The sequence below is a fragment of the Ursus arctos genome, unplaced genomic scaffold (genome assembly GCF_023065955.2).
Source record: "Ursus arctos isolate Adak ecotype North America unplaced genomic scaffold, UrsArc2.0 scaffold_5, whole genome shotgun sequence".
NCBI lineage: Eukaryota > Metazoa > Chordata > Mammalia > Carnivora > Ursidae > Ursus > Ursus arctos.
The window spans coordinates 75263155-75279064 of record NW_026623067.1 but is presented as its reverse complement, the minus strand read 5'-3'; the positions used below and the strand labels follow the sequence as shown (position 1 = coordinate 75279064).

The following is a 15910-nucleotide window of genomic DNA, read 5'->3' as shown; positions in this document are numbered from 1 at the left end:
CTAGTGTGGTTTCTGTTTTCTGAATGGATCTTGACGGATATAGCAGGTAAACATTTTAAAGGGCAAAAAACGGGCACCCGTGTGGCTCCTTTGGTTAAGTGTCTGCTTTCGGCTCAGGTCATGATTCCAGTGTCCTGGGATCAAATGACGCTTCAGACTCCTTGCTGACCGGGGAGCCTGCTTCTCCCTCTGCCTCCTCTGCTCCCCGTGCTTGTGCTCTCTCACTCTCTCTGTCAAATAAATAAATAAAATCTTTAAAAAGAAATAAAAAATAAAAGGGCAACCCCCACCCCCAGAGTTTTAACAGAGTTTCAATTCAGAAAGGAAGGGAAATAATAAGGAAAATGGAAAGTTATATATTATGCCTTAGCCAAAATCAGCATATGTATTAAGAAATTAGCTTTAGGTAATAGGAGAAGGTATCTGTTCTGTGCACAGGAGAGAAAGCCACATTATTTCCTCTTTCTTCTTGGATCAACTAGTAAACATTTTCTATTCTAACTAGATGTGTGTGGTGTCCCACATCAGATGGGAAGAGTAGAAGTAGGCAAATAGTATTTCATGAAAAGAACCTTCTAGGAGTTGATTTGAATAGTAAAAATTTCCAGTTTTCTTTTTAAGAACAGCTCTTAATGTGCTTGGTTTTCTGTATTTTGAAAAGAGAATTCAGATGGGTCAAGATATTGTAATCACATATAAATTACCATGGGCAAAGGTAATCATCATTGCACAAAATACAGTATTGTCACTGTAGTCATGGCATTAATGGCAATTTTCACCAGAACATATTTCCTTGAATGAATGAATGAATGAATGAATGGTTTTAATGAGTAGACATGCCCTGGTGGGGAGAAAAAGAAGCAGAGTTTTGTTGTTGTTTTTAATTTTCATGGAAGTAACTTCCTTTTTACATTTCTCTCATAAATGGGTCCCAAGCAAGTACTATTAGAGCAGAGAACAATACCTGTGACCCTTCTGAAGTTTCACTTAAAAGAAAGGAGATTGTATGAGCTAAGTAATCTCAATTATTGACTAATTTTAGGCAAAAATAAGATGAGAAATGTTTCTTCAGGCCCCATGATGTTAAAGGTCCAAATATCCTTTAGAAAGAGAAGTTAAATTACAATATAATTTCATACAAAATGAAAATGAGAGCCACTTTTTTATTTTAAATTTTGATTTTAGATTTGATTATTGATTATAGTCATGGAATTATATGGAATTTTAGCTCTAGAAGATGAATCATCCTTATTACTTTGTACAGTATATACAGAAAGCACTAAATAAATGCTGACTAGGATGTATGTATAGGAAAAGTAAGCTAATGATCATAGACTGAGAGAAGTTTTGACTGAGAGAAACCAGAAATCACCCAAGTCAGCTCTTTTACTTTTCTAACCAAAGAACTGAGAGCCAGAAAAATAGGTAATTCAATCAGGTATATTGAGCCTAGGGTCTTCTGAAGTTGGGTAAGTGAATTATTACAGTAAGCAAGATTACACTGAAACAGGGAAAATTTAATGCTAAGCCTGGGTTCACCGACTACCCATAATTTTTTAGACTTAAGAGAACATTAGAGGACTTGGGGATAATATACATTCATAATTATACTGAGCCCAGACCCCAAGAAAAAAGAAGACAAAACACGACCAGCCCATTTACTGCATCCTCTCCCACTCCCCCAACACAGAGCAATGCAAATAATTTTAATTCCTCATTTCTTGGAGCAAAAGTAGTGAAGAAACTGAATAAAATCCTAAAGAAGTAAAACTCTAGAAAGCTGCCGTGATGTAATCTCTCTGAGAAATTTCTTGTTGCTCTTTTTTGGCTTGTCTGGATTTCTGAGAGTGAAAAAGAAATAAAAGGTTGAATATTAAACCCGGTCTTAGGTTGCAATACTTGTTAACAATAAACTATAAAAAAGACTATAAAAATCTAATTTAGGCTTTATTAAATATATTGAATTTAAAGGTTGCTTTATGTGATAAACAGCAAATGTAACTTTTAACTCTCATAAAGATAGTGTTATTGAACTATATTTAAAAGATTAAATTTTGAAAAAAGTTTTTGATTAAATCTACTGATGAATTAAAATGAAATGCCAGTATATTACTCTGTGTAAAGAATACACATGTTTTTGTATATTGCTTTATTCACTGGGTAATATTTTTCAGGTTGTAAGAATGGTTTTTGCCATTTATCAAAGAATACCTATATTCAAATGCTGAAAGAAAGTAATAATTTTATATCTATAACAATATGAACACTTGTTGCTGAGTTAAGATTAATATGACTTCATATAAATTTATATTTCAGGCTACTTTACTAGATTTTGCTTGGCGAAGTGCATTTAAAGAAGTGTCTCTTCCCATGGCATGTTGTATAACAACAGCAACTGAAGATTTTTCCACAAAAATTCTCCAACAGGAACTGAATGAAAGGTCTTTGGCTGTAACCTGTGCTATGAACCTTGTAAACGTGCAGCAAGTTTGGCAAGACAGTCATTTGGTTCCTGAGGAGGATCAACCAAAGAAAATTGCAAAGGCAAGTGTCAAATGAAATCCTTTCAAACTGTCGACGCCATAATGAGATTTTTTTTTTTTTTTTTTTTTTTTTAAATATAAGACATTGCAGGGCTCCTGGGTGGCTCAGTCGGTTGAGCATCCGACTCTTGGTTTCGGCTCAGGTCATGATCTCATGGATCATGGGATCAAGTGCTGCTAGGGGCTCCGCACTCAGCAGGGAGTCTGCTTGAAGATTCTCTCCTTCTGCCCCTCCCCCACTTGTATTCACTGTCTCTCCCTCTCTCTTAAATAAATAAAATAAATCTTTAAAAAAATAAATATAAGACATTGCAAAGGGAATCTATGGAACATCTTGGCAAATACTTGGTATTTATCCCAATACCAGATTGCTTCTCTGGTGTCCACGGGCCACAACCACTGTTAGCAAAAAAGACTGAAACCTGTGGACAACTTGTTGCTCTGTGAGTCTGAGGCCCCTAAAGCAGAGGCTTCTGTGACGTCATAGGGAGATGGGAAAACTACTTGCTTGAGCTATACCTTTGAATGATTTCGGGGGAAATTTAGGAGGTTGAAGGACTTACTGTCTTTTATTGGTCTAGGCAGCCTCTAAATCTTTATTTACACGCTAATATACATTCTATTCTGCTAGCGTCCGTCCTGCATCTTTATGTGCCTTGAGAGCCACAGATCACACTGAGAAAATAGGAAGTAATTACTCAAATAAATAAATACAGTTACTCAGTATTAAGCCCACAATGAGTTCAGCAACTTAGGACTGGAATGTTTTTAAAAGAGCATTCTTGGGGCGCCTGGGTGGCTCAGTTGATTGTCTGCCTTCAGTTCAGGGCATGATCCCAGGGCCCTGAGATCGAGCATACATGGGGCTCCCTGCTCAGCACGGAGTCTGCTTCTCCTCCTCCATCTGCCTCTCCTCCAGCTCATGCTCTCTGTCTCTCAAATAAATAAAATCTTAAAAAAAAAAAAACAAAGAGGGGCACCTGGGTGGCTCAGTCGTTAAATGTCTGCCCTCAGCTCATGTCATGATGCCAGTGTCCTGGGATCGAGCCCCCACGCTGGGCTCCCTGCTCAGCGGGGAGTCTGCTTCCCACCCTCCAGCTGCCCCCTGCTTGTGTTCCCTCTCTGGCTATCTCTCCTCTGTCAAATAAATAAATAAAATCTTAAAAAAAAAAAAAAAAAAAAAGAGCATTCTTGAAGATGACCTACTTATTTGGCTACTGCCATCCTGAGTTTCCACAACATTCCCCTGGGAACACTGTTGGCAAATTGGGAGTGCAAGCAAGTTTTGCCTTCCCATCCCCCATACTTCCTTTGCCATTAAGAAAGAGTAGATTCATAATAACGACTGAAAAGCCAGGCACATCACTTCTGAAAGTTGCTGACTCCTTACCAATAAGAAGAGGCCATGTGGTTGTTTCTGATACTTCTAGATTATTTAAATTAAATCGATAGACCTTATGTATAGGTGGTGATTAATAAGAAGATACTTAATGAAAATTCAGCAAAAAAATTAGAATAAGTTAAAAATAATGCAGTCATATTAACATCAAGATTAATATCAACAATACATGTTTTTCAAGTTCTATTAACTACAAATAAAGTATTGTCATGTAAAGCTACTTCATGAGTTTTTCATAATGTCTGGAAAGCATAAGGTTGGAAGGTTATATAGAGAGAAGCATCCTTTTGCTATTTCCTTATTTGACATAAAACATTTAACTTTCTACAAGAAACTGAGAAACTGATTATTATAACGTTGTGTCATTATATTTATGTTTGATGCCAAATTCATTATTGAGGAATTTGGCTCCCCTGTGCATAAATTACACGCTGTCAGAGTACAAATAACCCAGTGCTACGTTTATTTCTCCCTAGTTTTGTTCTGACATCATGGAAAAACTTGACACAATGCTTCCACTGGCTCTTGCATGCAGAGATGATTCTCTCCAGGAAATTAGAGCAAACTTTGTGGAGGCCTGTTGTGAAGTGGCTACAGCTGTCCTGGCGAGACTGCAAGAGAGAGTCAAGGAGTTTCCTTCCAAAGCACCCCTGACAAACTTACACACGTTGCTCTCCACGGCGGTCTATGTCTTCCAGCATTTTGCGCAGTATGATAATTTGATGAAAGAAAATACTAAGAAGTGAGTGTCATTTACATTAAGTTGATAGCCATGCTTAAAGGAACGTGTAATCTTTGGATATCACTGGAGTGAAATTTTGATGATAATATTCGAGAAGGAGAAAATGATAATGAACATGGTGAATTATGTTCATTTGTCTTAACTTGAACGTGTCAAAAAGGTGGAGCGTGGGATCGATTAAACCAGATACATAGATTAGGAAGAAAGACAGCTAGTCTTTCTAAAGGCTTATTCCAGAGAGAAACCCATACATTTTCCATATTCTGATCTGGAGCACCCATTTTCTGCATGCTGTTTATGACCTGACCAAACAGACCCTCTCCATTTTGTAAGGCACCCTACACTGATGACCCTGGAAGAGAAAACTAAGCTTGTTTTTGACTGTTGTATACATAGTTGTGAAATAGGCACTTCTTTCTTTTGTTTCTAAGCAAACAGGATGTTAGGACTACTTAGAAAATAAATGCATTTTCCGTCTATGCTCTTGACTAATGTAAATGCATTTCAAAGCATCCATGTAGTAATAAGCTATCCTTAATATCTGAGCAGAAAGCATCTCTCAGTCTTTTTTTTTTTTTTTAAGATTTTATTTATTTATTTGACAGAGAGACAGCCAGTGAGAGAGGGAATACAAGCAGGGGGAGTGGGAGAGGAAGAAGCAGGCTCCCAGTGGAAGAGCCTGACGTGGGCTCGATCCCAGAACTCCGGGATCACAGCATCTCTCAGTCTTAATTCTCATGTATTCGTAGTCTATAAAGACTGTATATTTTCTGGAAATAGGATAATGACCACATGGTCTTTCTGGAGACTCTTGTACCCTCTAGGAGACAGCACAGCCCCTTGCAAAAGGACCACATGCACCTGGCTGTCCGGCCTGAGTCCGACAATCTCTTCTGTATTCCTGACACAGCATTTGTAGTCCCTTTGTTAGGAGAGAAAGCACGAGAAAGTGTGACATAAACAACTAAAGATAAAAGTAAAATAAATTTGGCTTGATGCAGAATGTAGCTCTGATATTTCTTTAATTCCCGTAAGTAGTCAGTCAGATACGGTGAATCATACTTGAATTTATAAACAAAATGTGCCCGAAATCACTGTATTTCTGCAGAATATTTTAAAACAGTTTATGAGATAATTGACATCTACAAAATTACAATTTTTAAAACAAAAAGAGTGTGCTTGTGGGACGTGTGATAGCTTTATAAAAGTTGGTTCTGACAAATGCATGTTGTTCTCTATAATAACGATACCCTAATGCCTAAATAATGCACTGATCTCTAATAACAGGCTTACAAAGAATACTTTTATTTTTGAATGATGTATTGACAATGCAGTTTGTCTCAAGTTGAAGTGCATATTTGTAGAACAGCAGATGTACGTTTTCAAAGGACTTGCAAAACAAAGACCGGCTTTTTTTTTTCCTTTCTTTTTTTTCTTTTTTTTTCTTTTTGGAAAGTGAATGTGGATGTAGACTTCAGCATTAGGAGGAAATGAATGATTGATATCTAATAATCAAAACCATTTGTAGTGCTGGAGATTGTTACCGCCTACTGCACAGGCCTTAAATCTCTGTCTCTTTGATCATTCCCTCTGAACAGACCCATATTCCTGGTGCCTGTCCAAAGATATCAGGAATTCATCAACACTCTCCAGTTTCAGGTTACGGACTACTGCGTCAGAGTTTGTGCTACAAGCATTTTACAGGACGCTGAGAGCCACCACTGGGATGACTACAAAGCTTTTTATGAGGTGTGAAGTTAAGTTTACTATCCCTCCTTTTTACACAAATATGTTTTACTGCCTACCTGCTTTCTGGCTAATTAGAAACATGAGCTTGGCATTACTAACACACGAAGGCTGTTAGGATAATATTTTTTAAATATTGAATTTGTACTTAGGAAAAACACTTTTTAAAAACCTGAAATAGCTAGACATCAGAACTCTCCTTCTGCTTAAAAGTAAAAATAACTTAATTTGAGCTGCAGCATGTGCTATCTAAGTTGGAATATAACGGGATACAATGAAAAGTCAAAGAGATAATGCCAAAATGCTACAACTTTATATTTTTCCCCAGAGGGACCAGTTGTGGGTATTCCTGCACTTTTTTTTCCTTATGTATTTCTGTTTTTGCTAAATGTCTTTTCTGAAGCTGCTTTATTCTTTGTACATATATCTTCCCCGCTCATTATATGTTCTTATGAGGGTGCTTTAAGACCCATCTGATCATTTATAGCTTACCTATTTTCATTTAGCCCATGTTTTGAAATCCCAAATTTCCACTGAATTAAAGCCTAATGATTCCCAGTACAAGCAAACCCAGGATCAATTAAAATTATTCATCATGAGGCTTCATTAGTTCCCCTTCCTCTCAATCCCATTGATTATACATAAGCCCCAATATTTGAAATTCCTTGAAGTTGATTTCAGGGCAGGGTGAAACATTTATAATATCTTAATAAAAGATAATCAGGGTTTTTAAAAAATTCACCAGTCAAGCCCGACTTCATTAGCTTTCCCAATTTACCCTTTTCCTCGGGATTGAAGCTTATGATTCTTGTTTTTCCTGACTGTGCTGATCGCTGTGGAGTAGTGGGAAAAAGAGAGTGGAGTATTATTCAGGGGAGCCACTCTTGTCAACTCCCCGACACCGACACCGAAGGTTCCTGTGGCTCTATTTATGCCTGAGTTATGATCATAATAAATGTTGCCATAACAGAGAGAAGTAGCTAAGAAGCTCTTTTCGAGGGCTTTCCACTTTTTCTAAGGCCATTTCATCTCTCCTTTAGAGGCCCTTACCGGATAGTTTTTCTCTTTGCAAGAGCATTCATACGGGGTTTTCCAAACCTGCTGTACTTCAAACAGCAGTGAGCAGAGTGAGCGCGGGAAAGTGATGGCGCAGCTGGCAGCCCGAGATAAGAGTAAAAGTATTGGTCTTCCCCTCTCTTGGCAGCACCACAGCTTCCTTATTTGCCTTGAGGTAAACAGATTGAAAATAAGTCCATCTCCTGTTTCAAACCATTTCAGTATGTTAGTGTACTAATGAGCAATTTTATATGATGCTTTCATTGAGGCACAGGTATCGTTTCACTCTTATGTCCAACGTCGGAGTTTGATGTTTTCTCTTAGACAAATTGGGAGCTAGAAGAGTTGTACGGTATAAATAATAAGTGGATGCACTGAGAACCTGTTATTGAAGTTACCAAGTATTAAAAAGAAAAACAACAAATTACCATGTAACATGCAGCTCTTAGATCTTATGACAAGGCTTTAGCTTCAAAGACGGAAATAACGAGATAGTTACCCTGTGATTACATGGTATTGTAGCTTCCATATACTTACATGGTCAGTAGTTACAATTTAATTGCAGAGTTCGTGGTTGTTATTTATGCTCAGGAAAATAAAGTGATACTGCTTTTCTATTTACCAAAAATAAGAAACTTCTAAAAATAGCACAGATTTTAAACTGTTTTGACAACTGGAGTACTTGACAATGGTTTTATCCCGTCCCCTGCACCCTTTTCTTCTCCTCTCCCCATTATTCCAGCTGATTTGTGAAACAGGACTGGTGTGTTTTTGGCAGGGCTGTTCTGAGAGGAAAGGAGATGAAATCTGCCTGAGTGGAGGGGAGGGGTGGGATAGAGAGCTCAGGGCAGCCTATCGCCATGTGCAGAGTGTAGTAAGGAAATAGTGAAAGAATTTACAAGATATGAAAGAGTATTTCCTTGTGTTTTGTGATATCAGTCGAGCCCTCGATACATTATTTCCCTTTTCTAAACTGTCAGGTTGCGAGGGTCAAAGAGTTCGATATCTTTTAGATGAGGTGCTGGTCAGATGGCACAGTGGGTGTTCAGATTACATGTTTAAAATTAAGCCTTTAGTATAGTTGACATCTGCTCAATTTTAGCAACTTGTGTTTTCCAATAGTCAAAGAATAAAGAATTGTCTGTTCAAAGATAATATTGAATGGCTTATATAATAAAGCCCAGCTGCTTGTTTCCTGATATATAATCTAAATAAAAGCTCACATCTGTTTACATTATAGTGGGTCTACAAAAATAACAGATGTTTACTAGCAGAATACTTTTGAAATGACAACAAATAGAGAAACAGGTCAGAAAAATAAATGAATCACATTTAGCTTAATGAAAACCCTTGCATACATTACAGTTATACACACTTTGAAGAGAATTGTGAGAACGATGACCAATTTGGAATATTTTTAAGTAAACACAAAGTTTATGTTTTAAAAAAGTCTCAAAATAAGTATTTTTCACTTTCAGGGAAAGAAATCTGCATGCCTAGTTGCTTTTATTGTCTCATTTATTGATAACTATTAAGGAAATTGGTTTTTATTTTTAAAAATATGAGAAATCATGTTGGCTACATTATTAAAGGCACCCGTCCATTGCCATGGAGAGAGTTAGTGTAAATCATTCATACTCGTCATTACATCAGCTGGGGCAATTTTGCTTTAATTAACATAGAACACAAAAGGTATGACAAAATCAAGCTTTAAAACTCCTTTCTTACTTCAGGAAATTTTAAAAAGCACTCCTTATCACAGAACACACAGCAAAGAAAGTATAAGAAACTCTAATTTTGCTGCTTCCACATGAATTTTGTGATTTTTTTCTTTTTTTTTTTTTTTTTAAAGATTTTATTTATTTATTTGACAGAGAGAGAGGCAGCCAGCGAGAGAGGGAACACAAGCAGGGGGAGTGGGAGAGGAAGAAGCAGGCTCATAGCAGAGGAGCCTGATGTGGGGCTCGATCCCAGAACGCCGGGATCACACCCTGAGCCGAAGGCAAACGCTTAACGACTGCGCCACCCAGGCGCCCCTGTGATTTTTTTTTTTCTTAAACAGTTTGATGTACGTCTAGTCCAGAAGTCAGAAGTGGTCAAAGCTTCCTCCTTTGAACTTGACTCGTGGACATTCTGATGCTGTAGTTTCCCACCCAAGTATACCAGTTCTACTAGTTTATAAACTCCATTTGAAAGTCAATAAAAATTGACCATAAATTATTCTTACAGTGACTGACTACCAAAGATTTTAGCAATCAGGGACATTATCAGAAGAATAGTATGTAAGGAAAATACTGATAGGCATATCTGCATGAGAAACTATCAACTTCTGCTATAAAAGAACAGGAGTTTTTTGTTTTTTGGTTTTTTTGATGATGTTTGTTCGAGAACTATAAGTAGTGGGCAAAGCAGGAATTTTAAGTCAAAGAGGATTGCTTAGAGATAAAATGCGAAGTTTTTCTCATTTAATTTTTGATTAGTAACAATCAGGGTAATATTTGAAAAATACATTCTACTCTTCCTATTTCAAGTAGTTGTTTTTTATCTGGTTTGAGGAAAATGAGGTCAAACTACTAGCATACCTCCCTGAGAGCCTGTTAACTCAGTAATGCTTATAAATCACTTGAGGCCACCTTCTCATTTCTGCCTTTTCCCACTGGCCTTGGCCGCTGTTGGGTCCTCCTCTGTGGTCAGGGAGAATTTGGTACCCACAGAAGAGGTCTGTAGGGGGTGGAAAGGAAGGAGAATTTTGGCCCCTTGGAAGTATGAAATACTGTAAAAATGCTAAGAAATGATAACATCTGCCTAAGCTTTACAAACTCTTGTAAAATCAGACCATTATAGTATCTGTTTCTGTCATGGTTATGAAAACTCCATGAATGAAGTAGCCTAATGTAATAATCTTTAATAGTTACCCATCCCCTTGGTTTCATGCATGTTGATAAGTATGTGGTATGTAAGTTTATTTTTACTCCTGTAATTTCATAATGTGAAATCTCAAACATTTATAAGAATGACCTCAATGATGGTAATAGTCTCAGAAAAATATACATACTTAAACAATTTAAATTATTAAAATTTAATTTTAGGAGAACCAGCCCGCTATCTTAAACTAGCATGACTTGTTTGGCAACTGTAGAGCTGATTGCTTAAAATAGATTTTAAACTCCAGGCTAGGAGTAGGTAAATCAAGATATGCTAGGTTAAAAGCTTGTGGTCTGGATTTGCACTAGAATATCTGGTCTCGTAATTGAAATAAAACATATGTTCCTTTGTCAATGAGGATGTTTTACATCTTGTCAGAAATCTTTCTTGGTCATCTAGTGTGTCAGACTCTCCAGCTATTTCCTTTCAGCCTGAACTAATTATGTTCATAGGAAGCAAACTGACATTTTGGAAGATGTGATTCTATTGTTTAATGTGTGGTGGTTTTGCCAGGGGGAAAGATGCTCCTTCTCACTCCAGATGTGGCATTATTTCTTCTGTGCTCTTCGTCACGATCTCTGGACCATTCTGCCCCCTAAGTTAGCCCAGGTGATCCTAACAGAAGTGCTGGAGAAATCTTTGGGTCTACTGGCCTCCAGATATGCTCGGGCCCATCCCAGTTACAAGAGAACTCCACAGATCAGGTAATTGAAGCTGTGAAAACCATTGCTTTTCAAGAAAACTTTTTCATCAACTGGTATAAAGCAGAATGTAATTCTGAATCTCATGACATAACTCCTTGTATATTTAACATGTTTCTAACATCTGAAAGGAAATCGTATTCGACTCTCCTGAGATACTTAAGTGGAAATGTGGAACTTCAATCAAAATAGCTTAGCTCCTTTTTCTTCTCAAAATTGTATATAGAACCCACTTGTTTCTAAAAAAATGATTCAAGATGTATTACAGTCTAAAACATTTATATACAAAGGTTATTAAATAAGATAAAGAGGGAAAATTAAGTCCTGAAATGGAGAAAAATCAGCAGTGCTGTGATGGGGCAGTTAATTTGACTTTGAAATTCTAGGCAACCAGGGGATTTTAGCTTCTCTTTTTGTTTTTAAGCTTTTAAATAGTGTAGTTTATCATCATAAGGAAACTCCTTTGTCTAATAATTTTTCTTCTTGATATACTCTAATTACGTCTCTCTTTTTCTCCTTTATTTTTTTCCTTTCTTTCCATTATGTATTACTAAAAGCCAGTCCAATAAGATGTGAAATCACAGAAATTGAGGAGCAGAAGTCACTGGTTATTAATGACTAAACTATAGTCCAGGTCTACGAGGCATCTAGGCGATGACTACAAAAATGTGCATAAAAGACAGCAACGGTCCATACAAAGAAAAGGCTTTTGTTTTATAAATGTTCTCACTGATGCGATTAAGATCTGTCTTTTCTGCAGATATATATTAGGAGGAGCCTAAGGACACCAGAGGCTTTTTTTTTTTTTTTTTTAGCAGTAGGAATCATCTCCAGATCATGTTCTTGTAAAGCATGCTGCATTTGAAGGGTATTTAGGTCCTGCTACGGTGTTTCATAAATACGGTATTTTGCTAAGGCTGTTTTGAATTACTGACCAAACTTTTTCTTAAATCATTGAACTCAGAAGAATAGATGGAAAGTTTTTTCTGAGAGCAGAGTGTACCTTTATTCTTTTCCTGTGTAGCTTAAATCACTCTTGACTCTGAGGTGGCAAGTCATTATGAGATGTTTGTGAAATCAGATTTACTGGGTTGTATATTTAATTAACTGTACTATAGAGATTTTTGGTTTTTGTTTTCTGGGTGGTTATATAAAAATGCCATGAAAAGCTAGAGTTATTTCTTCTAGTTTTTTAAAGTAAAATAAATAAATAATTTTATTTGATTGGTTAATACTAAACCACTCTTACTGTGGAAATCAAAGTGCGTGTGTGTGTGTGTGTGTGTGTGTGTGTGTGTGTGTGTACATATGTCTTGGATTTGTAACTGTTTAATCAACTATTAGAGCAAATGGATGCAAACTGCAGTTAAACCTTCCTAAACGCAATTATTGATGTTTTTAGTATTCTAGTGGCCTCCAACTGTCATATGACCAAAACCATATATATCATATGTAATATGTGTTAAGTGTTATTAATAGATGTATAAACTTATTTTATATATATACACGTACATATATTTATATATGTATGGAGGCCAAAGTCTGATTTTAAAAGATCTTCATACTTTTTTGTTTTCTTATCACTTCATGATTTCCATCATCTATTTCTTGAACGCTGAATTTAAAAGAAAAAAAAATTAACTGAGGTTTGTACAATTCAGTCATATACCAGAATAATCTTTATTTATTTATGTGACAGAGAGACAGCCAGTGAGATAGGGAACACAGCAGGGGGAGTGGGAGAGGAAGAAGCAGGCTCCCAGCGGAAGAGCCTGATGTGGGGCTCGATCCCATAACGCCGGGATCACGCCCTGAGCCAAAGGCAGACGCTTAACCGCTGTGCCACCCAGACGCCCCCAGAATAATCTTTAAACAGATCGCTGGGTCTCTGTTAAAACACATGAAAGGTAGAAATGAAGAAATGAATTCATGAATAAGATTATGAAATACAACGAAGTTTCCACAAGTATATTCTATTTTGAAAATTTTGGAAGGTGTAGTCTTCTCCATTTGTGCTTCTGGTCTCATTTTCTTTCTTTCTCTCCCATTTGCTGGGGAAACATGTTACCCAAACTTATAACTTTCTTTTGACAGCCTGCGCTTGGATAAGGAGAATTGTTCTCCTATCAAAATTTTACCTACTGCATACATAAGGATAATGGCAAATTTTCTTTTAATCTGGCTCTTCTTTTGCTGGACATAATTTCAAGGAAAGTCTCTTGAGTTTCTTGAACAGTGTGCAAAAATATGCAAAATAAACCTTAAAAAAAAGGGGGGGGAAGAAAAGCACTCCTAAAACACGTTAGTGTTTGGATAGACCTCACCATTCCTAAAGATAACGGTATAAGAGTCATTTAACACCTGGGAACTCCAACGCTAAGCTTTGATTCTATCTGTCTTTGATCTCTGAAGCTCTGGTATCTAACCAAATATTTCTACTCTTACATATATTTAATATAAGAGATATGAATGACAGTGTATGCACCAAGCAGAAAAACAATTTTGCTTAACATGATTTTCTTTTTCTTTCCAATAGACTTGATGTCACGACGATCTTAATATGCACTGAGAAAATGTTATGGTCAGTTTGTACATCTGTACAGAAGCTTTTGAATCCTCATGAATATATAGATGATAAGATTTTTAAAATTCACACCCATTGTAATAATCTGTTCACAACGTTAGTCATTCTGACTTCACCCTTAACTGAATTATATCAGTAAGTATCAAACGTATTTTCTTTTTAGCTATTATGGTATGTAAATAATGTGACTTAAAGTGATTTTCATACTACTTATTGAATTGTGTGAAGTCGCAAGTAGAAATATTTCGAAGTGCATTTTTGGTATTGTGAGTTGGGCCATTTTATAAAACGAACTAATACTGTGTTATATCTCTATCGGTCAATCTTACTTAGATGCCAAGGCCCCAGTAGAATCGGGATTATCTTGAGCTTCACTATTTGAGTTGTTTAAGTGATTATATTAATGAATTGGTTATTTCGATCATAGCTTGATACGTTATGAAGAAGAAAATCATATCTAATGGCTTTTTACTCTTTTAAAAAATATTTTTTAGTTTTAATTTGACGTAAAGTGCTTTGCTCTAATTGAAAAATTTAAGAAGTTGATACCAAAATATTCCCAAATCTGGAAGAAACCTAATGTTTCCACACTGCCAGTTAATCTGCATACATTTGCATTTTTAGTGTTAGCCTGTAGTGTCTGAGCTAGTAATGGCAGGTGGCAATAGGAATAGGTAATTGCATTTTTATTTTCTATTTGTCTGTCTAGTCGCATGCTCTACTGAGTCAGCCCTCTGCCCCAGCAATTGCCTTTTTTTGGAAAAGGAAATTGAAGTTTATTGAATACAACACAAGGGAGGAGCAGGCGTAAAAGGAAAGGAGAGACTGTCTGCCAGGAGACAGTGGTGGGGGGCCATAGTTAAGAGGAAGAGTGAGGAGATATGGGAATGTATGGAATTTTCCTTTTCAGTACCTGTGCGGGGTTTTAAGTAGCCCATGGTCAGCTAGGTCAAATGGATACTTTGAGGTGGGTCTTTTAATGAACCTGTTTGCATTCAGTGCAGTGGTCACTGTGGGCCCTATTACCTTACTTGGATTTCCATGGCTCAAGCCTGTTGCCTAATAGTGACGGATCTTTGACATTTGGGTGGAAGCCTCATTTTCAGTAGCTGCTTCATGCTGGACAGGGGGCACACAGTTCCTACCTAAACTTGTTGGTTCGTCAGGGGGTTCTGTGCAGGTATCGACCAGAACATAGTATTATATTAATGTGCAGTAAGTGATTTGAGTGAAAATCCCAGGTGGCTAGGTCCATGGGATTTGGGGGAGGGGTCCTCCAATAGTATGGGCTGGGATCCTTGTTGAACCATCATTCATACATAATTGTTGGATTCATTCAGACTCGTGGGAACGTTTTTTGCCTGTAGATCAAGATGGCAGCTGGATCTGAGGGAACAAAGGAAAAAAGGGGAGCCTGAAAGAAGCAAGGTGTCTGAGAGTCAGCCAGTGTCAGGAAAGGGGCCCAACCAAGTTTGTAATGTGTGTCGATTCACCCTGGATGAGCTGCGCCTACCAATTCCACCACATGTTGGGAATGGAGGCCTCAGGAGGCTAGAGTGGGAGAGGAGAGGAAAGGGCTCCTTCACCCTCACAGGCACCGGAGTCTGACCTGTTCACGCTCAGACCTTCAGACCACACCAAGGAGCCTCCCTGGCCAGAAATCTGTTCTGTGAGGCATACTAGGGTTAGACAGCAGAAGAGCCAAAAAGAGAAAAGAGAGGGAGTACAGGGTCCCTCCACAGGTGAGAAGGGAACTGGCTCTCCCTGGAGCTTCAGATCCTCATGGAGGAGTAACCTCTCCTGGTTAACTCAGTTCCCCAAGGTTGTCAGTTCCCCAAGGAGTACTAGAGTCCATCCACTGAGGGAAAAGTCCTGAGAAATTCCCAGAGAATCCAGGGAAAGTCCCAGGCCAGCAGAGATTCCGGGTGAGGGCTACCAGATGTGGGGGGACCCCATCAGGTGAAAGAATTCACCCAAAGCAGAACAAAGGAGAGAGAAGTTTATTAATACACTGGAAGGGAGAAGCGGTCAGGACAGCAAAGGAGAAACTCAGCAATTATATTTTTAAAATGTTGAAAGATTTTACATAGTAAATAAGATTTAGGGAAACTAAAAATTTTGAACTACTTTTGTAGTTTATCTCATTTGAATTGATAAGATTGTAGAAGATGTTGAAGTAGATCTTATAATAAAACAATAATACAATTTTGTTTA

At 37.4% G+C, this 15910-nt stretch overlaps 1 protein-coding gene across 4 annotated transcripts in view; it reads left to right on the top strand.

Annotated features, from left to right (window-relative positions):
* Positions 1-15910, top strand: part of KIAA0825 (KIAA0825 ortholog) — a 376584-nt gene that overhangs the window by 103804 nt on the left and 256870 nt on the right. For 3 of the 4 annotated variants that reach the window (XM_026498622.4, XM_057307500.1, XM_048220968.2), the window contains 5 exons: positions 2317-2544; positions 4419-4684; positions 6283-6433; positions 10925-11115; positions 13649-13831. In XM_026498622.4, coding sequence (XP_026354407.1) covers positions 2317-2544; positions 4419-4684; positions 6283-6433; positions 10925-11115; positions 13649-13831 — 1019 coding nt within the window. Of the gene's footprint in view, positions 1-2316; positions 2545-4418; positions 4685-6282; positions 6434-10924; positions 11116-13648; positions 13832-15910 lie in introns of those variants that run through there. The other variant, XM_044384011.3, reaches the window with a different exon arrangement.